At 44.2% G+C, this 27,500-nt stretch overlaps 1 protein-coding gene and 1 non-coding gene across 2 annotated transcripts in view; one reads left to right on the top strand and one right to left on the bottom strand.

Annotated features, from left to right (window-relative positions):
* LOC115188254 (voltage-dependent L-type calcium channel subunit alpha-1D-like) overlaps window positions 1-23,118 on the bottom strand; it is a gene marked incomplete at its 3' end in the record, with an annotated part of 23,486 nt that extends 368 nt beyond the window's left edge. Inside the window, exons 1-5 of the mRNA XM_029747103.1 lie at window positions 23,004-23,118; window positions 14,717-14,869; window positions 14,078-14,274; window positions 4,908-5,011; window positions 1,390-1,541 (exon numbers count right to left, since the gene is read on the bottom strand). Of these exons, the coding sequence (XP_029602963.1) occupies window positions 1,390-1,541; window positions 4,908-5,011; window positions 14,078-14,274; window positions 14,717-14,843 (580 nt within the window). The remainder of the gene's footprint in view (window positions 1-1,389; window positions 1,542-4,907; window positions 5,012-14,077; window positions 14,275-14,716; window positions 14,870-23,003) is intronic.
* On the top strand, window positions 9,330-9,402 carry trnaa-ugc (transfer RNA alanine (anticodon UGC)). The gene has a single exon. It is a non-coding gene; the product is annotated as a tRNA-Ala (tRNA).
* Window positions 23,119-27,500: the final 4,382 nt, after the last annotated feature.

The raw sequence follows: 27,500 nt of genomic DNA, 5'->3' as shown, positions 1-27,500 counted from the left end.
CTGTTATAACAACCCTAACCCAGGGTCGTACCTCTGTTCCATTCTGTTATAACAACCCTAACCCAGGGTCCGACCTCTGTTCCATTCTGTTATAACAACCCTAACCCAGGGTCATGACCTCTGTTCCATTCTGTTATAACAACCCTAACCCAGGGTCGTACCTCTGTTCCATTCTGTTATAACAACCCTAACCCAGGGTCGTACCTCTGTTCCATTCTGTTATAACAACCCTAACCCAGGGTCGTGACCTCTGTTCCATTCTGTTATAACAACCCTAACCCAGGGTCGTACCTCTGTTCCATTCTGTTATAACAACCCTAACCCAGGGTCATGACCTCTGTTCCATTCTGTTATAACAACCCTAACCCAGGGTCATGACCTCTGTTCCATTCTGTTATAACAACCCTAACCCAGGGTCGTACCTCTGTTCCATTCTGTTATAACAACCCTAACCCAGGGTCATGACCTCTGTTCCATTCTGTTATAACAACCCTAACCCAGGGTCATGACCTCTGTTCCATTCTGTTATAACAACCCTAACCCAGGGTCATGACCTCTGTTCCATTCTGTTATAACAACTCTAACCCAGGGTCGTGACCTCTGTTCCATTCTGTTATAACGGAACAGAGTCAAGACTGCAGTAGCACCAAAAGACAGTGACGGATTTCATTAGAATTTGTAGGTCCTAATTGAAAGCTGGAATTCTTAATGGTGAAACTGGCACGTCCGTTTGGGATATTTCCACAATCAAGAATTTACTGGAAACAACACAGTTTATTTTCCTCTGACATCATTGAACAGCTGATGCACGACGCTCCAAAGCTCTGCTTTGTCAACAAAACAAAAAACAACAGCCGTGGGGCGGACAGTGGCACTGTTTCCCCTTCTGCGGATTCCATCTTCAAAAGAAGTACAACTTATAAAGGCTTTATAAAGCATATATTAAAGCCTCATAAAGCATACATTAAGGCCTCATAAAGCATACATTAAGGCCTCATAAAGCATACATTAAGGCTTTATAAAGCATACATTAAGGCTTTATAAAGCATACATTAAGGCTTCATAAAGCATACATTAAGGCTTTATAAAGCATACATTAAGGCCTCAAAGCATACATTAATGCCTCATAAAGCATACATTAAGCCTTTATAAAGCATACATTGAGGCTTGATAAAGCATACATTAAGGCTTCATAAAGCATACATTAAGCCTTTATAAAGCATTCCTTGAGGCTTCCTAAGCACTTCATAAAAACATCTAAAATCCTACGTCATAATCTATAAATGGTGCATAGTGTTATGTCACATTTGGCGATTCACCCTACAGTGGGGAATGGTTTTAAGTCACCCTTTATACACCCTTTATAGACACACACACACGGGTACTCACGTCTGTTTCCATCCTCGTCAAACTCATCCATGTCCTCAGCCTGTGTGATCCAGTCCATGTATCCAGACAGATCCTCCTCCATCTGCTGTTTTTCTCTCAGCTTCTGGAAGTCCCCTCGCGCCTGGGCCTTCTCTCTCTCCTTGGAGAACTCTCTGTAGGATCATAACACATAATGTCAGGGCCACGTACAACACACACACTAATACACACGCAGTAGTACACACACAAACTAGTGCACACGCACTAGAACACACACACACTAGTACACACAAACTACAGTGCCTTTGGTGAAGTGAAATGAAAAAAATTACTTGTTTCAAAAAGAAAAAATTAAAAACTGAAAAGAGGTTCGTGCGTATGTTTTCACCCCCTTTGCTATGAAGCCCCTAAATAAGATCTGGTGCAACCAATTACCTTCAGAAGTCACATAATTAGTTCAATAAAGTCCACCTGTGTGCAATCTAAGTGTCACATGATCTGTCACATGATCTCAGTATATATACACCTGTTCTGAAAGGCAACACCACTAAGCAAGGGGCACCATGAAGACCAAGGAGCTCTCCAAACAGGTCAGGGACAAAGTTGTGGAGAAGTACAGATCAGGGTTGGGTTATAAAACAATATCAGAAGCTTTGAACATCCCACGGAGCACCATTAAATCCATTATTAAAAAATGGAAAGAATATGGCACCACAACAAACCTGCCAAGAGAGGGCCGCACACCAAAACTCACGGACCAGGCAAGGAGGGCATTAATCAGAGAGGCAACAAAGAGACCAAAGATAACCCTGAAGGAGCTGCAAAGCCCCACAGCAGAGATTGGAGTATCTGTCCATAGGACCACTTTAAGCCGTACACCCCACAGAGTTGGGCTTTACGGAAGAGTGGCCAGAAAAAAAGCCATTGCTTAACTTAAGGATCCGTCCTTTTTTTTCAATTTTCACCTAAAATGACATATCCAAATCTAACTGCCTGTAGCTCAGGACCTGAAGCAAGGATATGCATATTCTTGGTACCATTTGAAAGGAAACACTTTGAAGTTTGTGGACATGTGAAAGGAATGTAGGAGAATATAACACATTAGATCTGGTAAAAGATAATACAAAGAATAAACCAACCGTTTTTTTGTATTTTTCATTGTACCATCATCTTTGAAATGCAAGAGAAAGGCCATAATGTATTATTCCAGCCCAGGTGCAATATACATTTTGGCCACTAGATGGCAGCAGTGTATGTACAAAGTTTTAGACTGATCCAATGAACCATTGCATTTCTGTTCAAAATGTTGTATCAAGACCGCACAAATATGCCTAATTTGTTTATTAATAAATTTTTATGTTCAAAATTGTGCACTCTCTTCAAACAATAGCATGGTATTATTTCACTGTAATAGCTACTGTAAATTAGACAGTGCAGTTAGATTAACAAGAATTTAAGCTTTCTGCCAATATCAGATATGTCTATGTCCTGGGAAACGTTCTTGTTACTTACAACCTCATGCTAATCGCATTAGCCTACGTTAGCTCAACCGTCCCGTGGAAGGGACACCGATCCCAAAGAAGATCTATCTATCTATCTATCTATCTATCTATCTATCTATCTATCTATCTATCTATCTATCTATCTATCTATCTATCTATCTATCTATCTATCTATCTATCTATCTATCTATCTATCTATCTATCTATCTATCTATCTATCTATCTATCTATCTATCTATCTATCTATCTATCTATCTATCTATCTATCTATCTATCTATCTATCTGCCTGCCTGCCTGCCTGCCTGCCTGCCTGCCTGCCTGCCTGCCTGCCTGCCTGCCTGCCTGCCTGCCTGCCTGCCTGCCTGCCTGCCTGTCTGTCTGTCTGTCTGTCTGCCTGCCTGCCTGCCTGCCTGCCTGCCTGTCTGTCTCTCTGTCTGTCTGTCTGCCTGTCTGTCTAAGATCTATGAATTTACACACGATGGCAGCTGGTTTGGGTACCGTGTTAAAGATTGCTGTACACCAGCAGAACCCAGCGGAACTTGAAGGAGCTGGAGCAGTTTTGCCTTGAAGAATGGGCAAAAATCCCAGTGGCTAGATGAGCAAAGCTTAAAGAGACATACCACAAGAGACCTGCAGCTGTAATTGCTGCAAAAGGTGGCTCTTCAAAGTATTGACTTTGTGGGGGTGAATAGTTATGCACTCTCAAGTTCTCTTTTTTTTGGTCTTATTTCTTGTCTGCTTCATATTAAAAATATTTTGCATCTTCAAAGTGGTAGGCATGTTGTGTAAATCAAATGATACAAACCCCCACAAAAAAACGATTTTAATTCCAGGTTGTAAGACAACAAAATAGGAAAAATGCCAAGGGGGTGAATACTTTTGCAAACCACTGTAATACACACACACACTACTACACACACACACTAATACACACACACTAATACACAAACTAATACACACACACTACTACACACATACTAATACAAACGCACTGTACACACACACACACTAGTACACACACACTAATACACTCGCACCAATACACAAACTATTACACAGCCACTAATACACAGACACTAATACACCGACACTAATACACACAAACTAATACACACACACTAATACACACACACTAATACACACACACACTAATACACACAAACTAATACACACACACTAATACACACACACTAATACACACACACTAATACACACACACACTACTACACACATACTAATACAAACGCACTGTACACACACACACACTAGTACACACACACTAATACACTCGCACCAATACACAAACTATTACACAGCCACTAATACACAGCCACTAATACACCGACACTAATACACCGACACTAATACACACAAACTAATACACACACACTAATACACACACACTAATACACACACACACTAATACACACACACACTAATACACACACACTAATACACACACACACTAATACACACACTAATACACACAAACTAATACACACACACTAATACACACACACTAATACACACACACACTAATACACACACTAATACACACAAACTAATACACACGCACTAATACACACAAACTAATACACACGCACTAATACACACACACTAACACACAAACTAATACACATCCACTAATACACAGACACTAATACACAGACACTAATACACACAAACTAATACACACAAACTAATACACACGCACTAATACACACAAACTAATACACAGCCACTAATACACACAAACTAATACACACACACTAATACACATCCACTAATACACAGACACTAATACACACAAACTAATACACAGCCACTAATACACACAAACTAATACACACACACTAATACACATCCACTAATACACACACACTAATACACATCCACTAATACACAGACACTAATACACACGCACTAATACACACAAACTAGTAAACACCCCCTTGGCCTCTATCTCCTTGAAGAACTCTCACACAGAGAACACACATAACATCAGTCACACTCACACACACTGTCGTGATACTCACCCACTTAACACACCCAAAACCAGGTTGAGGACGAAGAAGGAGCCAAAGACCACCAGACTGACAAAGTAAACCCAGGGCATCTCAAACCCGATGGCATCATTCATCTAGTGGAAGAAGAAGAATTTGGAGAAACAGAGAAGAAACAGGTTGAGAAACAGAGATATATACAGATGGAGAAACAGAGATAGATACAGATGGAGAAACAGATTGAGAAATAGAGAAGAAACAGGTTGAGAAACAGAGACATATACAGATGGAGAAACAGATGGAGAAACAGAGATAGATACAGATGGAGAAACAGATGGAGAAACAGAGATAGATACAGATGGAGAAACAGATGGAGAAACAGAGATAGATACAGATGGAGAAACAGATGGAGAAACAGAGATAGATACAGATGGAGAAACAGAGACAGATACAGATGGAGAAACAGAGACAGATACAGATGGAGAAACAGAGACAGATACAGATGGAGAAACAGAGACAGATACAGATGGAGAAACAGAGACATATACAGATGGAGAAACAGATGGAGAAACAGAGATAGATACAGATGGAGAAACAGAGACAGATACAGATGGAGAAACAGATGGAGAAACAGAGATAGATACAGATGGAGAAACAGAGACAGATACAGATGGAGAAACAGAGGCAGATACAGATGGAGAAACAGAGACAGATACAGATGGAGAAACAGAGACAGATACAGATGGAGAAACAGAGACAGATACAGATGGAGAAACAGAGACAGATACAGATGGAGAAACAGAGATAGATACAGATGGAGAAACAGATGGAGAAACAGAGACATATACAGATGGAGAAACAGAGATAGATACAGATGGAGAAACAGGTTGAGAAACAGAGACATATACAGATGGAGAAACAGAGATAGATACAGATGGAGAAACAGGTTGAGAAACAGAGACATATACAGATGGAGAAACAGAGATAGATACAGATGGAGAAACAGAGATAGATACAGATGGAGAAACAGAGATAGATACAGATGGAGAAACAGATGGAGAAACAGAGACATATACAGATGGAGAAACAGAGATAGATACAGATGGAGCAACAGAGATAGATACAGATGGAGAAACAGAGAGGATACAGATGGAGAAACAGAGATAGATACAGATGGAGAAACAGAGACAGATACAGATGGAGAAACAGAGAGGATACAGATGGAGAAACAGAGATAGATACAGATGGAGAAACAGAGATAGATACAGATGGAGAAACAGAGAGATACAGATGGAGAAACAGAGATAGATACAGATGGAGAAACAGATGGAGAAACAGAGACATATACAGATGGAGAAACAGAGAGGATACAGATGGAGAAACAGATGGAGAAACAGAGATAGATACAGATGGAGAAACAGAGATAGATATAGATGGAGAAACAGATGGAGAAACAGAGATAGATACAGATGGAGAAACAGAGAGGATACAGATGGAGAAACAGATGGAGAAACAGAGATAGATACAGATGGAGAAAGAGAGGTAGATACAGATGGAGAAACAGAGAGGATACAGATGGAGAAACAGATGGAGAAACAGAGTGGGATACAGATGGAGAAAGAGAGGTAGATACAGATGGAGAAACAGAGAGGATACAGATGGAGAAACAGATGGAGAAACAGAGACATATACAGATGGAGAAACAGAGATAGATACAGATGGAGAAACAGAGAGGATACAGATGGAGAAACAGAGACAGATACAGATGGAGAAACAGAGATAGATACAGATGGAGAAACAGAGACATATACAGATGGAGAAAGAGAGAAGATACAGATGGAGAAACAGAGAGGATACAGATGGAGAAACAGATGGAGAAACAGAGATAGATACAGATGGAGAAACAGAGATAGATACAGATGGAGAAAAGAGATAGATACAGATGGAGAAACAGAGAAGATACAGATGGAGAAACAGAGATAGATACAGATGGAGAAAAGAGATAGATACAGATGGAGAAACAGAGACAGATGGAGAAACAGAGAGATACAGATAGAGAAACAGAGATAGATACAGATGGATAAACAGAGATAGATACAGATGGAGAAACAGAGATAAATACAGATGGAGAAAAAGAGATAGATACAGATGGAGAAACAGAGACAGATACAGATGGAGAAACAGAGACAGATACAGATGGAGAAACAGAGACAGATACAGATGGAGAAACAGAGATATATACAGATGGAGAAACAGAGATAGATACAGATGGAGAAACAGAGATAGATACAGATGGAGAAACTAGAAAATAAAGACATATACTCAAAGTAATACAGTGATGTAGCTATCACAGTAGAGTAGAGTAGACTACAGTACAGTACAATAGAATAAAGTACAGTAGAATACAGTAGAGTACAGTAGAATATAGTAGAGTACAGTAAAGTAGTGTAGAATAATTTAGAGTACAGTAGAATACAGTAGAGTACAGTAGAATACAGTAGAGTAGAATACAGTAGAGTACAGTAGAATATAGTAGAGTACAGTAAAGTAGTGTAGAATAATGTAGAGTACAGTAGAATATAGTAGAGTACAGTAAAGTAGTGTAGAATAATGTAGAGTACAGTAGAATACAGTAGAGTACAGTAGAATACAGTAGAGTACAGTAGAATATAGTAGAGTACAGTAAAGTAGTAGAATAATGTAGAGTACAGTAGAGTACAGTAGAGTACAGTAGAATACAGTAGAGTACAGTAGAATACAGTAGAGTACAGTAAAGTAGTGTAGAATAATGTAGAGTACAGTAGAATACAGTAGAGTACAGTAGAATACAGTAGAGTACAGTAGAATATAGTAGAGTACAGTAGAATACAGTAGAGTACAGTAACGTAGTGTAGAATAATGTAGAGTACAGTAGAATACAGTAGAGTACAGTAGAATACAGTAGAGTACAGTAGAATACAGTAGAGTACAGTAAAGTAGTGTAGAATAATGTAGAGTACAGTAGAATACAGTAGAGTACAGTAGAATACAGTAGAGTACAGTAAAGTAGTGTAGAATAATGTAGAGTACAGTAAAGCAGAGTACAGCAATTACTTTTACAATAGTACCAAATATGTTGTCTTACGAAATGCCCCCCTTTTTACGCTACTGCTACTCTCTGTTTATCATATATGCATAGTCACTTTAACTATACATTCATGTACATACTACCTCAATTGGGCCGACCAACCAGTGCTCCCGCACATTGGCTAACCGGGCTATCTGCATTGCGTCCCACCACCCGCCAACCCCTCTTTTACGCTACTGCTACTCTCTGTTCATCATATATGCATAGTCACTTTAACCATATCTACATGTACATACTACCTCAATCAGCCTGACTAACCGGTGTCTGTATATAGCCTCGCTACTGTATATAGCCTCTCTACTGTATATAACCTCTCTACTGTATATAGCCTCTCTACTGTATATAGCCTCTCTACTGTATATAACCTCTCTACTGTATATAGCCTCTCTACTGTATATAGCCTCTCTACTGTATATAGCCTCTCTACTGTATGTAGCCTCTCTACTGTATATAGCCTCTCTACTGTATATAGCCTCTCTACTGTATATAGCCTCTCTACTGTATATAACCTCTCTACTGTATATAGCCTCTCTACTGTTATAGCCTTGCTACTCTTATTTTCAAATGTATTTTTACTGTTGTTTTATTTCTTTACTTATCTACACACACACACACACACACACACACACACACACACACACACACACACACACACACACACACACACACACACACACACACACACACACACACCTTTTTTTCCGCACTATTGGTTAGAGCCTGTAAGTAAGCATTTCACTGTAAGGTTCTTCACCTGTTGTATTCGGCGCACGTGACAAATAAACTTTGATTTGATTTGATTGTTGGCCTGTTAAGGTTAAATGTACAGTTGAAGTCGGAAGTTTACATACACCTTAGCCAAATACATTTAAACTCAGTTTTTCACAATTCCTGACATTTAATCCTAGTAAAAATGTCTTAGGTCAGTTAGGATCTCCACTTTATTTTAAGAATGTGAAATGTCAGAATAATAGTAGAGAGAATGATTTATTTCAGCTTTTATTTCTTTCATCACATTCAGAGTGGGTCAGAACAGTTCTATTTTTGTTTCATCAAACCAGAGGATATTTCTCCAAAAAAGTACAATCTTTGTCCCCATGTGCAGTTGCAAACCGTAGTCTGGCTTTTTTATGGCGGTTTTGGAGCAGTGGCTTCTTCCTTGCTGAGCGGCCTTTCAGGTTATGTTGATATAGAACTCGTTTTACTGTGGATATAGATACTTTTGTACCTGTTTCCTCCAGCATCTTCACAAGGTCCTTTGCTGTTGTTCTGGGATTGATTTGCACTTTTCGCACCAAAGTACGTTCACCTTTTGGAGACAAATCAAACCCACTGTAGCTCAGTTGGTAGAGCATGGCGCTTGCAACGCCAGGGTTGTGGGTTCGATTCCCACGGGGGGGGGCCAGCATTTTAAAAAATGTAATGAAATGTATGCATTCACTACTGTAAGTCGCTCTGGATAAGTGACTAAAATGTAAATGTAAAACATGTCGTCTTACCCAGTTCTTACCCAGTAGAGTACAGTAGAGTCGTTACCAAGTACAGTAGAGTCGTTACCAAGTACAGTAGAGTCGTTACCCAGTAGAGTACAGTAGAGTCGTTACCCAGTAGAGTACAGTAGAGTCGTTACCCAGTAGAGTACAGTAGAGTCCTTACCCAGTAGAGTACAGTAGAGTCGTTACCCAGTAGAGTACAGTAGAGTCGTTACCCAGTACAGTACAGTAGAGTTGTTACCCAGTACAGTAGAGTTGTTACACAGTAGAGTTCTTACCCAGTAGAGTCGTTACCCAGTAGAGTACAGTAGAGTTCTTACCCAGTAGAGTACAGTAGAGTCGTTACCCAGTAGAGTACAGTAGAGTCCTTACCCAGTAGAGTACAGTAGAGTCCTTACCCAGTAGAGTACAGTAGAGTACAGTAGAGTTCTTACCCAGTAGAGTACAGTAAAGACGTTACCCAGTACAGTAGAGTTCTTACCCAGTAGAGTACAGTAGAGTCGTTACCCAGTAGAGTACAGTAGAGTCCTTACCCAGTAGAGTACAGTAGAGTCCTTACCCAGTAGAGTACAGTAGAGTTCTTACCCAGTAGAGTACAGTAGAGTCCTTACCCAGTAGAGTACAGTAGAGTCGTTACCCAGTAGAGTACAGTAGAGTCCTTACCCAGTAGAGTACAGTATAATTCTTACCCAGTAGAGTACAGTAGAGTTCTTACCCAGTAGAGTACAGTAGAGTCCTTACCCAGTAGAGTACAGTAGAGTCGTTACCCAGTAGAGTACAGTAGAGTCCTTACCCAGTAGAGTACAGTAGAGTCGTTACCCAGTAGAGTACAGTAGAGTCCTTACCCAGTAGAGTACAGTAGAGTTCTTACCCAGTAGAGTACAGTATAATTCTTACCCAGTAGAGTACAGTAGAGTTCTTACCCAGTAGAGTACAGTAGAGTCCTTACCCAGTAGAGTACAGTAGAGTCGTTACCCAGTAGAGTACAGTAGAGTTCTTACCCAGTAGAGTACAGTAGAGTCCTTACCCAGTAGAGTCCTTACCCAGTAGAGTACAGTAGAGTTGTTACCCAGTAGAGTACAGTATAATTCTTACCCAGTAGAGTACAGTATAATTCTTACCCAGTAGAGTACAGTATAATTCTTACCCAGTAGAGTACAGTAGAGTCGTTACCCAGTAGAGTACAGTAGAGTCCTTACCCAGTAGAGTACAGTATAATTCTTACCCAGTAGAGTACAGTAGAGTTCTTACCCAGTAGAGTACAGTAGAGTTGTTACCCAGTAGAGTACAGTAGAGTCCTTACCCAGTAGAGTACAGTAGAGTCCTTACCCAGTAGAGTACAGGAGAGTACAGTAGAGTCGTTACCCAGTAGAGAACAGGGCTCCGGGCAGCCGAGCGGAAATGGAGGAAAACTCGCCTCCCTGCGGACCTGGCATCCTTTCACGCCCTCCTCTCTACATTTTCCTATTCTGTCTCTGCTGCTAAAGCCACTTTCTACCACTCTAAATTCCAAGCATCTGCCTCTAACCCTAGGAAGCTCTTTGCTACCTTCTCCTCCCTCCTGAATCCCCCTCCCCCTCCCTCCTCTCTCTCTGCGGATGACTTCGTCAACCATTTTGAAAAGAAGGCTGATGACATCCGATCCTCGTTTGCTAAGCCAAACGACACCGCTGGTCCTGCTCACACTGCCCTACCCTGTGCTTTGACCTCTTTCTCCCCTCTCTCTCCAGATGAAATCTCGCGTCTCGTGACGGCCGGCCGCCCAACAACCTGCCCACTTGACCCTATCCCCTCCTCTCTTCTCCAGACCATTTCCGGAGACCTTCTCCCCTACCTCACCTCGCTCATCAACTCATCCTTGACCGCTGGCTACGTCCCTTTCCTTCTTCAAGAGAGCGAGAGTTGCACCCCTTCTGAAAAAACCTACACTCGATCCCTCCGATATCAACAACTACAGACCAGTATCCCTTCTTTCTTTTCTCTCCAAAACTCTTGAACGTGCCGTCCTTGGCCAGCTCTCCTGCTATCTCTCTCAGAATGACCTTCTTGATCCTAATCAGTCAGGTTTCAAGACTGGGCATTCAACTGAGACTGCTCTTCTCTGTGTCACGGAGGCTCTCCGCACTGCTAAAGCTAACTCTCTCTCCTCTGCTCTCATCCTCCTAGACCTATCTGCTGCCTTTGATACTGTGAACCATCAGATCCTCCTCTCCACCCTCTCCGAGCTGGGCATCTCCGGCGCGGCCCACGCTTGGATTGCGTCCTACCTGACAGGTCGCTCCTACCAGGTGGCGTGGCGAGAATCTGTCTCCGCACCACGTGCTCTCACCACTGGTGTCCCCCAGGGCTCTGTTCTAGGCCCTCTCCTATTCTCACTATACACCAAGTCACTTGGCTCGGTCATATCCTCACATGGTCTCTCCTATCATTGCTACGCAGACGACACACAATTAATCTTCTCCTTTCCCCCTTCTGATAACCAGGTGGCGAATCGCATCTCTGCAGGTCTGGCAGCCATATCAGTGTGGATGACGGCTCACCACCTCAAGCTGAACCTCGGCAAGACGGAGCTGCTCCTCCTCCCAGGGAAGGACTGCCCGTTCCATGATCTCGCCATCACGGTTGACAACTCCCTTGTGTCCTCCTCCCAGAGTGCTAAGAACCTTGGCGTGACCCTGGACAACACCCTGTCTTTCTCCACTAACATCAAGGCGGTGACCCGATCCTGTAGGTTCATGCTCTACAACATTCGCAGAGTACGACCCTGCCTCACACAGGAAGCGGCGCAGGTCCTAGTCCAGGAACTTGTCATCTCCCGTCTGGATTACTGCAACTCGCTGTTGGCTGGGCTCCCTGCCTGTGCCATTAAACCCCTACAACTCATCCAGAACGCCGCAGCCCGTCTGCTGTTCAACCTTCCCAAGTTCTCTCACGTCACCCCGCTCCTCCGCTCTCTCCACTGGCTTCCAGTTGAAGCTCGCATCCGCTACAAGTCCATGGTGCTTGCCTACGGAGCTGTGATGGGAACGGCACCTCCGTACCTTCAGGCTCTGATCAGGCCCTACACCCAAACAAGGGCACTGCGTTCATCCACCTCTGGCCTGCTCGCCTCCCTACCTCTGAGGAAGCACAGCTCCCGCTCAGCCCAGTCAAAACTGTTCGCTGCTCTGGCACCCCAATGGTGGAACAAGCTCCCTCACGATGCCAGGACAGCGGAGTCAATCACCACCTTCCGGAGACACCTGAAACCCCCCCTTTTTAAGGAATACCTGGGATAGGATAAAGTAATCCTTCTACCCCCCCCCCAAAAGATTTAGATGCACTATTGTAAAGTGGTTTTTCCACTGGATATCTTAAGGTGAATGCACCAATTTGTAAGTCGCTCTGGATAAGAGCGTCTGCTAAATGACTTAAATGTAAATGTAGTACAGTAGAGTCCTTACCCAGTAGAGTACAGTAGAGTCCTTACCCAGTAGAGTCGTTACCCAGTAGAGTACAGTAGAGTTCTTACCCAGTAGAGTACAGTAGAGTTCTTACCCATTAGAGTACAGTAGAGTCGTTACCCAGTAGAGTACAGTAGAGTTCTTACCCAGTAGAGTACAGTAGAGTACAGTAGAGTCGTTACCCAGTAGAGTACAGTAGAGTCGTTACCCAGTAGAGTACAGTAGAGTCCTTACCCAGTAGAGTACAGTAGAGTCCTTACCCAGTAGAGTCGTTACCCAGTAGAGTACAGTAGAGTTCTTACCCAGTAGAGTACAGTAGAGTTCTTACCCAGTAGAGTACAGTAGAGTCGTTACCCAGTAGAGTACAGTAGAGTCGTTACCCAGTAGAGTACAGTAGAGTTCTTACCCAGTAGAGTACAGTAGAGTCCTTACCCAGTAGAGTACAGTAGAGTCGTTACCCAGTAGAGTACAGTAGAGTACAGTATAATTCTTACCCAGTAGAGTACAGTAGAGTCCTTACCCAGTAGAGTACAGTAGAGTCGTTACCCAGTAGAGTACAGTATAATTCTTACCCCGTAGAGTACAGTAGAGTCCTTACCCAGTAGAGTACAGTAGAGTCCTTACCCAGTAGAGTCGTTACCCAGTAGAGTACAGTAGAGTTCTTACCCAGTAGAGTACAGTAGAGTCCTTACCCAGTAGAGTACAGTAGAGTCCTTACCCAGTAGAGTACAGTATAATTCTTACCCAGTAGAGTACAGTAGAGTCGTTACCCAGTAGAGTACAGTAGAGTCCTTACCCAGTAGAGTACAGTAGAGTTCTTACCCAGTAGAGTACAGTATAATTCTTACCCAGTAGAGTACAGTAGAGTCGTTACCCAGTAGAGTACAGTAGAGTCGTTAGCCAGTAGAGTACAGTAGAGTTCTTACCCAGTAGAGTACAGTAGAGTCGTTACCCAGTAGAGTACATTAGAGTCCTTACCCAGTAGAGTACAGTATAATTCTTACCCCGTAGAGTACAGTAGAGTCCTTACCCAGTAGAGTCGTTACCCAGTAGAGTACAGTAGAGTTCTTACCCGGTAGAGTACAGTAGAGTTCTTACCCAGTAGAGTACAGTAGAGTTCTTACCCAGTAGAGTCCTTACCCAGTAGAGTACGTCGGTCCACCCCTCCATAGTGATACACTGGAACACCGTCAGCATAGCGAAGAAGAAATTGTCAAAGTTGGTGATTCCTCCGTTGGGTCCAGCCCACTTTCCTCGACACTCAGACCCGTTCACTACACACTGACGGCCGTGACCCGCAAATGCACAGGGCACAGGGTCATCCTCTGCATAGTTATCTGGAGGAGGGAGAGAGTGGGGGAGAGAGGGGAGAGAGAGAGAGGGAGAGACAAGAGAGAGGGGGGAGAGAGAGAGAGAGAGAGGAGAGAGACAAGAGAGAGGGGGAGAGAGAGAGAGAGAGAGAGAGAGAGAGAGAGAGAGAGGGGGGGGGGGAGAGAGAGAGAGAGAGAGAGAGAGAGAGAGAGAGAGACAGAGAGAGGGAGAGACAAAGAGAGAGGGGGAGAGAGAGAGAGCGATATGGACATACAATTCTGATCTCCACAACAATATACAACTTCTCTCTCCACAGATATATTTTCTGGACGTGGTAGCAAGAGTGCTATAGTAGAATAACCCACAGCTCTAGAATTTCACCTGTCTGCGTGCATACTGTGTGTGTGTGTGTGTGTGTGTGTGTGTGTGTGTGTGTGTGTGTGTGTGCGTGTTATGTCCCCTGTCTACCTGTGCCGATGTAGTAGCAGGATTTATGCATCCGTCCGATGAACAACTCCAGGCCGATGATGGCATAGATGATGATGACAAACAGGACCAGCAGGGCGATGTGGAGGAGAGGCAGCATGGCCTTCATGATGGAGTTCAGCACGATCTGCAGACCTGAAGACACACAGCACACTGGTCAACACACTGGTCAACACACTGGTCAGTATACTGGTCAACACACTGGTCAACACACTGGTCAACATACTGGTCAACACACTGGTCAGTATACTGGTCAACACACTGGTCAGTATACTGGTCAACACACTGGTCAACACACTGGTCAACACACTGGTCAGTATACTGGTCAACACACTGGTCAACACACTGGTCAACACACTGGTCAACACACTGGTCAGTATACTGGTCAACACACTGGTCAACACACTGGTCAGTATACTGGTCAGTATACTGGTCAACACACTGGTCAGTATACTGGTCAGTATACTGGTCAACACACTGGTCAACACACTGGTCAGAATACTGGTCAGTATACTGGTCAACACACTGGTCAGTATACTGGTCAACACACTGGTCAACACACTGGTCAACACACTGGTCAACACACTGGTCAGTATACTGGTCAACACACTGGTCAGTATACTGGTCAACACACTGGTCAGTATACTGGTCAACACACTGGTCAACACACTGGTCAGTATACTGGTCAACACACTGGTCAACACACTGGTCAACACACTGGTCAGTATACTGGTCAACACACTGGTCAACACACTGGTCAACACACTGGTCAGTATACTGGTCAACACACTGGTCAACACACTGGTCAGTATACTGGTCAACACACTGGTCAGTATACTGGTCAACACACTGGTCAGTTTACTGGTCAGTATACTGGTCAACACACTGGACAACACAATGGTCAGTACACTGGTCAGTATACTGGTCAACACACTGGACAACACACTGGTCAGTATACTGGTCAGTATACTGGTCAGTATACTGGTCAACACACTGGTCAACACACTGGTCAGTATACTGGTCAGTATACTGGTCAACACACTGGTCAGTATACTGGTCAGTATACTGGTCAACACACTGGTCAACACACTGGTCAGAATACTGGTCAGTATACTGGTCAACACACTGGTCAGTATACTGGTCAACACACTGGTCAACACACTGGTCAACACACTGGTCAACACACTGGTCAGTATACTGGTCAACACACTGGTCAGTATACTGGTCAACACACTGGTCAACACACTGGTCAACACACTGGTCAGTATACTGGTCAACACACTGGTCAACACACTGGTCAACACACTGGTCAGTATACTGGTCAACACACTGGTCAACACACTGGTCAACACACTGGTCAACACACTGGTCAGTATACTGGTCAACACACTGGTCAACACACTGGTCAGTATACTGGTCAACACACTGGTCAGTATACTGGTCAACACACTGGTCAGTATACTGGTCAACACACTGGTCAGTTTACTGGTCAGTATACTGGTCAACACACTGGACAACACAATGGTCAGTACACTGGTCAGTATACTGGTCAACACACTGGACAACACACTGGTCAGTATACTGGTCAACACAGTGGTCAGTATACTGGTCAACACACTGGTCAGTATACTGGTCAACACACTGGTCAGTATACTGGTCAACACACTGGTCAACACACTGGTCAGTATACTGGTCAACACACTGGTCAACACACTGGTCAGTACACTGGTCAACACACTGGTCAGTATACTGGTCAACACACTGGTCAGTACACTGGTCAACACACTGGTCAGTACACTGGTCAACACACTGGTCAACACACTGATCAACACTCTGGTCAGTATACTGGTCAACACACTGGTCAACACACTGGTCAACACACTGGTCAGTACACTGGTCAACACACTGGTCAACACACTGGTCAACACACTGGTCAGTACACTGGTCAACACACTGGTCAACACACTGGTCAGTACACTGGTCAACACACTGGTCAACACACTGGTCAACACACTGGTCAGTATACTGGTCAACACACTGGTCAACACACTGGTCAACACACTGGTCAGTATATTGGTCAACACACTGGTCAGTATACTGGTCAACACACTGGTCAGAATACTGGTCAACACACTGGTCAACACACTGGTCAACACACTGGTCAGTATACTGGTCAACACACTGGTCAGTATACTGGTCAACACACTGGTCAGTACACTGGTTAGTATACTGGTCAACACACTGGTCAACACACTGGTCAACACACTGGTCAGTACACTGGTCAACACACTGGTCAACACACTGGTTAGTATACTGGTCAACACACTGGTCAACACACTGGTTAGTATACTGGTCAACACACTGGTCAACACACTGGTCAACACACTGGTCAGTACACTGGTCAGTATACTGGTCAACACACTGGTCAACACACTGGTCAACACACTGGTCAGTATACTGGTCTACACACTGGTCAGTATACTGGTCAACACACTGGTCAACACACTGGTCAACACACTGGTCAGTATACTGGTCAACACACTGGTCAGTATACTGGTCAGTATACTGGTCAACACACTGGTCAACACACTGGTCAGTACACTGGTCAACACACTGGTCAACACACTGGTCAACACACTGGTCAGTATACTGGTCAACACACTGGTCAGTACACTGGTCAACACACTGGTCAGTCTACTGGTCAACACACTGGTCAGTCTACTGGTCAGTACACTGGTCAGTACACTGGTCAACACACTGGTCAACACACTGGTCAGTCTACTGGTCAACACACTGGTCAGTACACTGGTCAACACACTGGTCAACACACTGGTCAGTATACTGGTCAACACACTGGTCAGTATACTGGTCAACACACTGGTCAACACACTGGTCAGCACACTGGTCAACACACTGGTCAACACACTGGTCAACACACTGGTCAGAATACTGGTCAGTATACTGGTCAACACACTGGTCAACACACTGGTCAACACACTGGTCAGTACACTGGTCAACACACTGGTCAACACACTGGTCAGAATACTGGTCAACACACTGGTCAACACACTGGTCAACACACTGGTCAGTATACTGGTCAACACACTGGTCAACACACTGGTCAGCACACTGGTCAACACACTGGTCAACACACTGGTCAACACCACACTGGTCAACACACTGTCAGAATACGGGTCAACACACTGGTCAACACACTGGTCAACACACTGGTCAGTATACTGTCAACACACTGGTCAACACACTGGTCAACACACTGGTCAGTATACTGGTCAACACACTGGTCAACACACTGGTCAACACACTGGTCAGTATACTGGTCAGTATACTGGTCTACACACTGGTCAACACACTGGTCATTATACTGGTCAACACACTGGTCAACACACTGGTCAGCACACTGGTCAACACACTGGTTAACACACTGGTCAACACACTGGTCAACACACTGGTCAGTATACTGGTCAACACACTGGTCAGTATACTGGTCAACACACTGGTCAGTATACTGGTCAACACACTGGTCAACACACTGGTCAGCACACTGGTCAACACACTGGTCAACACACTGGTCAGTATACTGGTCAACACACTGGTCAACACACTGGTCAGTATACTGGTCAACACACTGGTCAGTATACTGGTCAACACACTGGTCAACACACTGGTCAGAATACTGGTCAGTATACTGGTCAACACACTGGTCAGTATACTGGTCAACACACTGGTTAACACACTGGTCAGTATACTGGTCAACACACTGGTCAACACACTGGTCAACACACTGGTCAGTATACTGGTCAGTATACTGGTTAGTATACTGGTCAACACACTGGTCAACACACTGGTCAACACACTGGTCAGTATACTGGTCAGTATACTGGTCAACACACTGGTCAACACACTGGTCAACACACTGGTCAGTATACTGGTCAACACACTGGTCAACACACTGGTCAACACACTGGTCAGTATACTGGTCAACACACTGGTCAGAATACTGGTCAACACACTGGTCAGTATACTGGTCAACACACTGGTCAACACACTGGTCAGTATACTGGTCAACACACTGGTCAACACACTGGTCAACACACTGGTCAGTATACTGGTCAGTATACTGGTCAGTGTACTGGTCAACACACTGGTCAACACACTGGTCAACACACTGGTCAGTATACTGGTCAACACACTGGTCAACACACTGGTCAGTATACTGGTCAACACACTGGTCAACACACTGGTCAGTATACTGGTCAACACACTGGTCAGTATACTGGTCAACACACTGGTCAACACACTGGTCAACACACTGGTCAGTATACTGGTCAACACACTGGTCAGTATACTGGTCAACACATTGGTCAACACACTGGTCAGTATACTGGTCAACACACTGGTCAACACACTGGTTAACACACTGGTCAGTATACTGGTCAACACACTGGTCAGTATACTGGTCAACACACTGGTCAGTATACTGGTCAACACACTGGTCAACACACTGGTCAGAATACTGGTCAACACACTGGTCAGTATACTGGTCAACACACTGGTCAGTATACTGGTCAACACACTGGTCAACACACTGGTCAGAATACTGGTCAGTATACTGGTCAACACACTGGTTAACACACTGGTTAACACACTGGTCAACACACTGGTCAGTATACTGGTCAACACACTGGTCAGTATACTGGTCAACACACTGGTCAACACACTGGTCAACACAACTGGTTAAACACACTGGTCAGTATACTGGTCACACACTGGTCAGTTATACTGGTCAACACACTGGTTAACACACTGGTCAGTATACGGGTCAACACACTGGTCAAACACACTGGTCAGTATACTGGTCACACACTGGTCAGTACACTGGTCACACACTGGTCAGTATACTGGTCAACACAACTGGTCACACACTGGTCAGTATACTGGTCAACCAACCTGGTCAACACACTGGTTAACACACTGGTCAACACACTGGTAGTATACTGGTTAACACACTGGTCAGTATACTGGTCAACACACTGGTCAGTAACTGGTCAGCACACTGGTCAACACACTGGTCAGTATACTGGTCAGCACACTGGTCAACAACACTGGTCAGTATACTGGTCAACACACTGGTCAGTAGACTGGTCAACACACTGGTCAACACACTGGTCAACACCACATGGTTAACACACTGGTCCAGTATACTGGTCAACACACTGGTCAGTATACTGGGTCAACACACTGGTTAACACACTGGTCAGTATACTGGTCAAACACACTGGTCAACACACTGGTCAGTATATTGGTTCAACACACTGGTCAGTACACTGGTCAACACACTGGTCAGTATACTGGTCAACACACTGGTCAACACACTGGTCAGTATACTGGGTCAACACACTGGTCAACACATGGTTAACACACTGGTCAACACACTGGTCAGTATACTGGTTAACACAACTGGTCAGTATACTGGTCAACACACTGGTCAGTACACTGGTCAGCACACTGGTCCACACACTGGTCAACACACTGGTCAGTACACTGGTCAGTACACTGGTCAACACACTGGTCAGTATACTGGTCAGCACACTGGTCAACACACTGGTCAGTATACTGGTCAACACCACTGTCAGGCGACACACACAGGAAGAAATCATGTCTTTAGGTCTGGGAATTGATTCTATGTTTTGCGTTTCGATACGGTCAATTTTATTGCATTACAAAATAGTAAGTCATGTAGTCAATAGTAGTCATGTAGTCAATAGTAGTCATGTAGTCAATAGTAGTCATGTAGTCATAGTAGTCATGTAGTCAATAGTAGTCATGTAGTCAATAGTGGTCATGTAGTCAATAGTAAGTCATGTAAATAAAGGCGTAGAAAACATTAGCTCACTGTTTAAAAAGATGATCAGAGTTTTGACGCAGGAACAGCCAACTAGAGCTAGCTAACACATTCTACTGTGGCTTGAGCACATACCAATACACACACACACACACACACACACACACACAACACACATGACACACACACACACAATACACACAATACACACACACACACACACACACCAATACACACACACACACACACACACACACACACACACACACACACACACACACACAACACACATGACACACACGACACACAATACACACAATACACACAACACACACACACATATACACACACACACACACCAATACACACACCAATACACACACACACACACCACACACACACACACACAATACAAAGAAGTACAAAGCAGCCATTTGTGAGTCAACGTTAATTTGATAACGAGAGATAAAAAGTCGCAGCTAGTTCAAACTTCTGTCATCACTTCCTGGTCCTCTCTACGTGTGTCTGTCATCACTTCCTGATCCTCTCTACGTGTGTCTGTCATCACTTCCTGGTCTCTCTACGTGTGGTCTGTCATCACTTCCTGGTCCTCTCTACGTGTGTCTGCCATCACTTTCTGGTCCTCTCTACGTGTGTCTGTCATCACTTCCTGGTCCTCTCTACGTGTGCCTGTCATCACTTCCTGGTCCTCTCTATGTGTGTCTGTCATCACTTCCTGGTCCTCTCTACGTGTGTCTGTCATCACTTCCTGGTCCTCTCTACGTGTGTCTGTCATCACTTCCTGGTCCTCTCTACGTGTGTCTGTCATCACTTTCCTGGTCCTCTCTACATGTGTCTGTCATCATCTCCTGTGTGCGTGTGTCATAGCGTGTGCATGCTGTGCGTGTCCATGTTGTGTGTTGTGTGTGTGTGTGTGTGTGTGTGTGTGGTGGTGTATTGGGTGGTGTGTGTGTGAGTGTGTGTGTGAGTGTCGTAGCGTCTGGTCCCTCTAAATGTTTATATAGCATGGGCATGGCCTTAGGAGTGCAACATGAGGTCAAGTTGTGTGTGGGAACGAACAACAGCCAAGTCTCGGGGCTTTAGTTAGCAGTCAAACCAATGGAGAACAGATCAAACCACGCTACACAGAACTATACAGTCTTTACCTTCAGCGCCATAACAAACTACACAGCTCCATAGCATCTACCACAGAACTATACCGTCTTCACCTTCAGCGCCATACAACTACACAGAAACTATACGTCTTCACCTTCAGCGCCATACAACTACACAGAACTATACAGTCTTCACCTTCAGCGCCATACAACTACACAGAACTATACAGTCTTTCCCTTCAGCTCCATACAACTACACAGAACTATACAGTCTTCCCTTCAGCTCCATACAACTACACAGAACTATACAGTCTTCCCTTCAGCTCCATACAACTACACAGAACTATACAGTCTTCACCTTCAGCGCCATACAACTACACAGAACTATACAGTCTTCACCTTCAGCGCCATACAACTACACAGAACTATACAGTCTTCACCTTCAGCGCCATAACAACTACACAGAACTATACAGTCTTCCCTTCAGCTCCATACAACTACACAGAACTATACAGTCTTCCCTTCAGCTCCATACAACTACACAGAACTATACAGTCTTTCACCTTCAGCGGCCATACAACTACACAGAACTATACAGTCTTCACCTTCAGCGCCATACAACGAACACAGAATTATACAGTCTTCCCTTCAGCTCCATACAACTACACAGAACTATACAGTCTTCCTTCAGCTCCATACAACTACACAGAATTATACAGGCCTTGTGCTGCCGTTGCTGCCACAATTTGATGAATCACAGACACTATTCCTAAAGATTAGGCTTATTGGTTGTTGTACACAAACACTAATCTCAGTGAACCGAGATCTTAAAGTCTTTGGTCAGCTGTTTGATTAAGTTCTAGATTCATACCTGTTATTAAAGAGATCAAGAATATGCTAGAAGGAGAAGCTCCACATCCCTCTACTTTAAAAGTTACGTGCCGAACGTTCCCGTCCCCCCTTTTTTTGCTAGCGCCTGCGAAATTGTGATTTCTCCAAAACCCCCAAACACCAGAACTAATGTTGCTCCTTAGACCAGATCTACAATTACCAAATTTACGCAGATCTGTCCGTGACAGATTACAACTACACAACCCTTGCCTTTAGACAGAACAGTTTCCTTCTACTTCTGCTATGTACACAACTTGAAGGAATCACAAACACTGGAAAACATGCTTCTCCTGAAATGATTTGGGTCATTGGAATGGTGTACACCTACAGCACATGCGCATATACAGACACGTACATGCACGACTGCCCTCAAAAACACATAACCCCCTCCTCTACTCACTAGGTACTCCTGAGACCAGCCCGTAGGGGCCTCAGTACTCGGAAGGCTCGGAGTGCTTTGACGTCCAGACCTCCAGGCTTCCCTGGTACATGGTGGGTCGACGCAGCCTCCCCAGTGGCTTTATGGGTCATCGTCTCCAGGGACGACACTGAACAGCCTGGAACACATCATCATGGGCTGAGTTAGATGGCCTACAGTATAAACACATCATCATTACGCCTTCATCACCACCTGAGTTAGATGTATTTTGTATTTTTTTATTTCCCCTTTATTTAACCAGGTAGGCCAGTTGAGAACAAGTTCTCATTTACAACTGTGACCGGGTCAAGAATAAGCAAAACAGTGCGACACAAACAACAACAAAGAGTTACGCATGGAATAAACAAGCATACAGTCAATAATACAATAGAAAAAAATGTCTATATACAGTGTGTGCAAATGAGGTGAGATAAGGGAGGTAAGGCAATAAATAGGTCATGTGCTGAAATAATTACAATTTAGCAATTAAACACTGGCGTGATAGATGTACAGAAGATGAATGTGCAAGTAGAGATACTGGGATGCAACAGGGCAAAAAAATAAATACAGTAAGGGGATGAGGGTATAGTTGGATGGGCTATTTTCAGATGAGCTATGTACAGGTGCAGTGATCTGTGAGCTGCTCTGACAGCTGGTGCTTTAAAGCTAGTGAGGGAGATATGAGTCTCCAGCTTCAGTGATTTTTGCAGATTCGTTCCAGTCATTGGCACCAGAGAACTGGAAGGAAAGGGGGCCAAGCAGCGGAATTGGCTTTGGGGGTGGACCAGTGAGATATACGGGTGTGTGCTGCTATGGTGACCAGTGAGCTGAGATAAGGCGGGGCTTTACCTAGCAAATACTTATAGAGACCTGGAGCCCAGTGGGTTTCGGCGACGACTATGAAGCGAGGGCAAGTATAGCCTGGTAGGCAAGTATATCGCCTGGTAGTATAGTCTGGTAGTCAAGTATAGCCTGGTAGTATAGTCTGGTAGTCAAGTATAGCCTGGTGGTATAGCCTGGTAGTCAAGTATAGCCTGGTAGTATAGCCTGGTAGTATAGTCTGGTAGTCAAGTATAGCCTGGTAGTATAGTCTGGTAGTCAAGTATAGCCTGGTAGTATAGCCTGGTAGTCAAGTATAGCCTGGTAGTATAGCCTGGTAGTCAAGTATAGCCTGGTGGTCAAGTATAGCCTGGTAGTATAGCCTGGTAGTCAAGTATAGCCTGGTAGTATAGCCTGGTAGTCAAGTATAGCCTGGTGGTCAAGTATAGCCTGGTAGTATAGCCTGGTAGTCAAGTATAGCCTGGTAGTATAGCCTGGTAGCCAAGTATAGGCTGGTAGTCAAGTATAGCCTGGTAGTATAGTCTGGTAGTCAAGTATAGCCTGGTAGTATAGCCTGGTAGTATAGCCTGGTAGTCAAGTATATCCTGGTAGCCAAGTGTAGCCTGGTATTCAAGTATATCCTGGTAGTCAAGAATAGCCTGCTAGTCAAGTATAGCCTGGTAGTCAAGTATAGCCTGGTAGTCAAGTATAGCCTGGTAGTCAAGTATAGCCTGGTAGTATAGCCTGGTAGTATAGCCTGGTAGTCAAGTATAGCCTGGTAGTATAGCCTGGTAGTATAGCCTGGTAGTCAAGTATAGCCTGGTAGTCAAGTATAGCCTGGTAGTCAAGTATAGCCTGGTAGTCAAGTATAGCCTGGTAGTATAGCCTGGTTGTCAAGTATAGTCTGGTAGTCAAGTATAGCCTGGTAGTAAAGTATAGTCTGGTAGTCAAGAATAGTCTGGTAGTCAAGTATAGCCTGGTAGTATAGCCTGGTAGCCAAGTATAGCCTGGTAGTCAAGTATAGCCTGGTAGTATAGTCTGGTAGTCAAGTATAGCCTGGTAGTCAAGTATAGTCTGGTAGTATAGCCTGGTAGTCAAGTATATCCTGGTAGCCAAGTATAGCCTGGTAGTATAGCCTGGTAGTCAAGTATAGCCTGGTAGTATAGCCTGGTAGTCAAGTATAGCCTGGTAGTATAGCCTGGTAGCCAAGTATAGCCTGGTAGTCAAGTATCCTGGTAGCCAAGTATAGCCTGGTAGTATAGCCTGGTAGTCAAGTATAGCCTGGTAGTATAGCCTGGTAGTCAAGTATAGCCTGGTGGTCAAGTATAGCCTGGTAGTATAGCCTGGTAGTCAAGTATATCCTGGTAGCCAAGTATAGCCTGGTAGTCAAGTATAGCCTGGTAGTATAGCCTGGTTGTCAAGTATAGCCTGGTAGTATAGCCTGGTAGTATAGCCTGGTAGTATAGCCTGGTAGTATAGTCTGGTAGTCAAGTATAGCCTGGTAGTCAAGTAGAGTCTGGTAGTATAGCCTGGTAGTCAAGTATATCCTGGTAGTCAAGTATAGCCTGGTAGTCAAGTATAGCCTGGTAGTATAGCCTGGTTGTCAAGTATAGCCTGGTAGTCAAGTATAGCCTGGTAGTCAAGTAGTCTGGCAGTATAGCCTGGTAGTTAAGTATAGCCTGGTGGTCAAGTATAGCCTGGTAGTATAGTCTGGTAGTCAAGTATAGTCTGGTAGTATAGCCTGGTAGTCAAGTATAGCCTGGTAGTATAGCCTGGTAGTCAAGTATAGCCTGGTGGTCAAGTATAGCCTGGTAGTATAGCCTTGTAGTCAAGTATAGCCTGGTAGCCAAGTATAGCCTGGTAGTCAAGTATAGCCTGGTAGTATAGTCTGGTAGTCAAGTATAGCCTGGTAGTATAGCCTGGTAGTATAGCCTGGTAGTCAAGTATATCCTGGTAGCCAAGTATAGCCTGGTAGTATAGCCTGGTAGTCAAGTATAGCCTGGTAGTATAGCCTGGTAGTCAAGTATAGCCTGGTAGTATAGCCTGGTAGCCAAGTATAGCCTGGTAGTCAAGTATATCCTGGTAGCCAAGTATAGCCTGGTAGTATAGCCTGGTAGTCAAGTATAGCCTGGTAGTATAGCCTGGTAGTCAAGTATAGCCTGGTGGTCAAGTATAGCCTGGTAGTATAGCCTGGTAGTCAAGTATATCCTGGTAGCCAAGTATAGCCTGGTAGTCAAGTATAGCCTGGTAGTATAGCCTGGTTGTCAAGTATAGCCTGGTAGTATAGCCTGGTAGTATAGCCTGGTAGTATAGCCTGGTAGTATAGTCTGGTAGTCAAGTATAGCCTGGTAGTCAAGTAGAGTCTGGTAGTATAGCCTGGTAGTCAAGTATATCCTGGTAGTCAAGTATAGCCTGGTAGTCAAGTATAGCCTGGTAGTATAGCCTGGTTGTCAAGTATAGCCTGGTAGTCAAGTATAGCCTGGTAGTCAAGTATAGTCTGGCAGTATAGCCTGGTAGTTAAGTATAGCCTGGTGGTCAAGTATAGCCTGGTAGTATAGTCTGGTAGTCAAGTATAGTCTGGTAGTATAGCCTGGTAGTCAAGTATAGCCTGGTGGTCAAGTATAGCCTGGTAGTATAGCCTGGTAGTCAAAAATAGCCTGGTGGTCAAGTATAGCCTGGTAGTATAGCCTGGTAGTATAGCCTGGTAGTCAAGTATAGCCTGGTAGTCAAGTATAGCCTGGTAGTCAAGTATAGCCTGGTAGTATAGTCTGGTAGTCAAGTATAGCCTGGTAGTCAAGTATAGCCTGGTAGTCAAGTATAGTCTGGTAGTCAAGTATAGCCTGGTAGTCAAGTATAGCCTGGTAGTCAAGTATAGTCTGGTAGTATAGCCTGGTGGTATAGCCTGGTAGTATAGCCTGGTAGTATAGCCTGGTAGTCAAGTATAGCCTGGTAGTATAGCCTGGTAGTATAGCCTGGTAGTCAAGTATAGCCTGGTAGTATAGCCTGGTAGTATAGCCTGGTAGTCAAGTATAGCCTGGTAGTCAAGTATAGTCTGGTAGTCAAGTATAGTCTGGTAGTCAAGTATAGTCTGGTAGTCAAGTATAGCCTGGTGGTCAAGTATTGCCTGGTGGTCAAGTATAGCCTGGTAGTCAAGTATCGCCTGGTAGTATAGCCTGGTAGTATAGCCTGGTAGTATAGCCTGGTAGTCAAGTATAGCCTGGTAGTATAGCCTGGTAGTATAGCCTGGTAGTCAAGTATATGCCTGGTAGTATAGCCTGGTAGTCAAGTATAGACTGGTAGTCAAGTATAGCCTGTGGTAGTATAGCCTGGTAGTCAAGTATAGACTGGTAGTCAAGTATAGCCTGGTAGTATAGCCTGGTAGTCAAGTATAGACTGGTAGTCAAGTATAGCCTGGTAGTCAAGTATAGTCTGGTAGTCAAGTATAGCCTGGTAGTATATCCTGGTAGTCAAGTATAGCCTGGTGGTCAAGTAGCCTGGTAGTCAAGTATAGTCTGGTGGTCAAGTATAGCCTGGTAGTCAAGTATAGCCTGGTAGTCAAGTATAGCCTGGTTGTCAAGTATAGCCTGGTAGTATATAGCCTGGTAGTATAGCCTGGTAGTCAAGTATATAGCCTGGTGTCAAGTATAGCCTGGTAGTATA

Source organism: Salmo trutta, unplaced genomic scaffold (assembly GCF_901001165.1).
Source record: "Salmo trutta unplaced genomic scaffold, fSalTru1.1, whole genome shotgun sequence".
In the NCBI taxonomy this organism is placed as follows: Eukaryota; Metazoa; Chordata; class Actinopteri; order Salmoniformes; family Salmonidae; genus Salmo; species Salmo trutta.
This window is presented reverse-complemented; position numbering and strand designations above follow the sequence as displayed.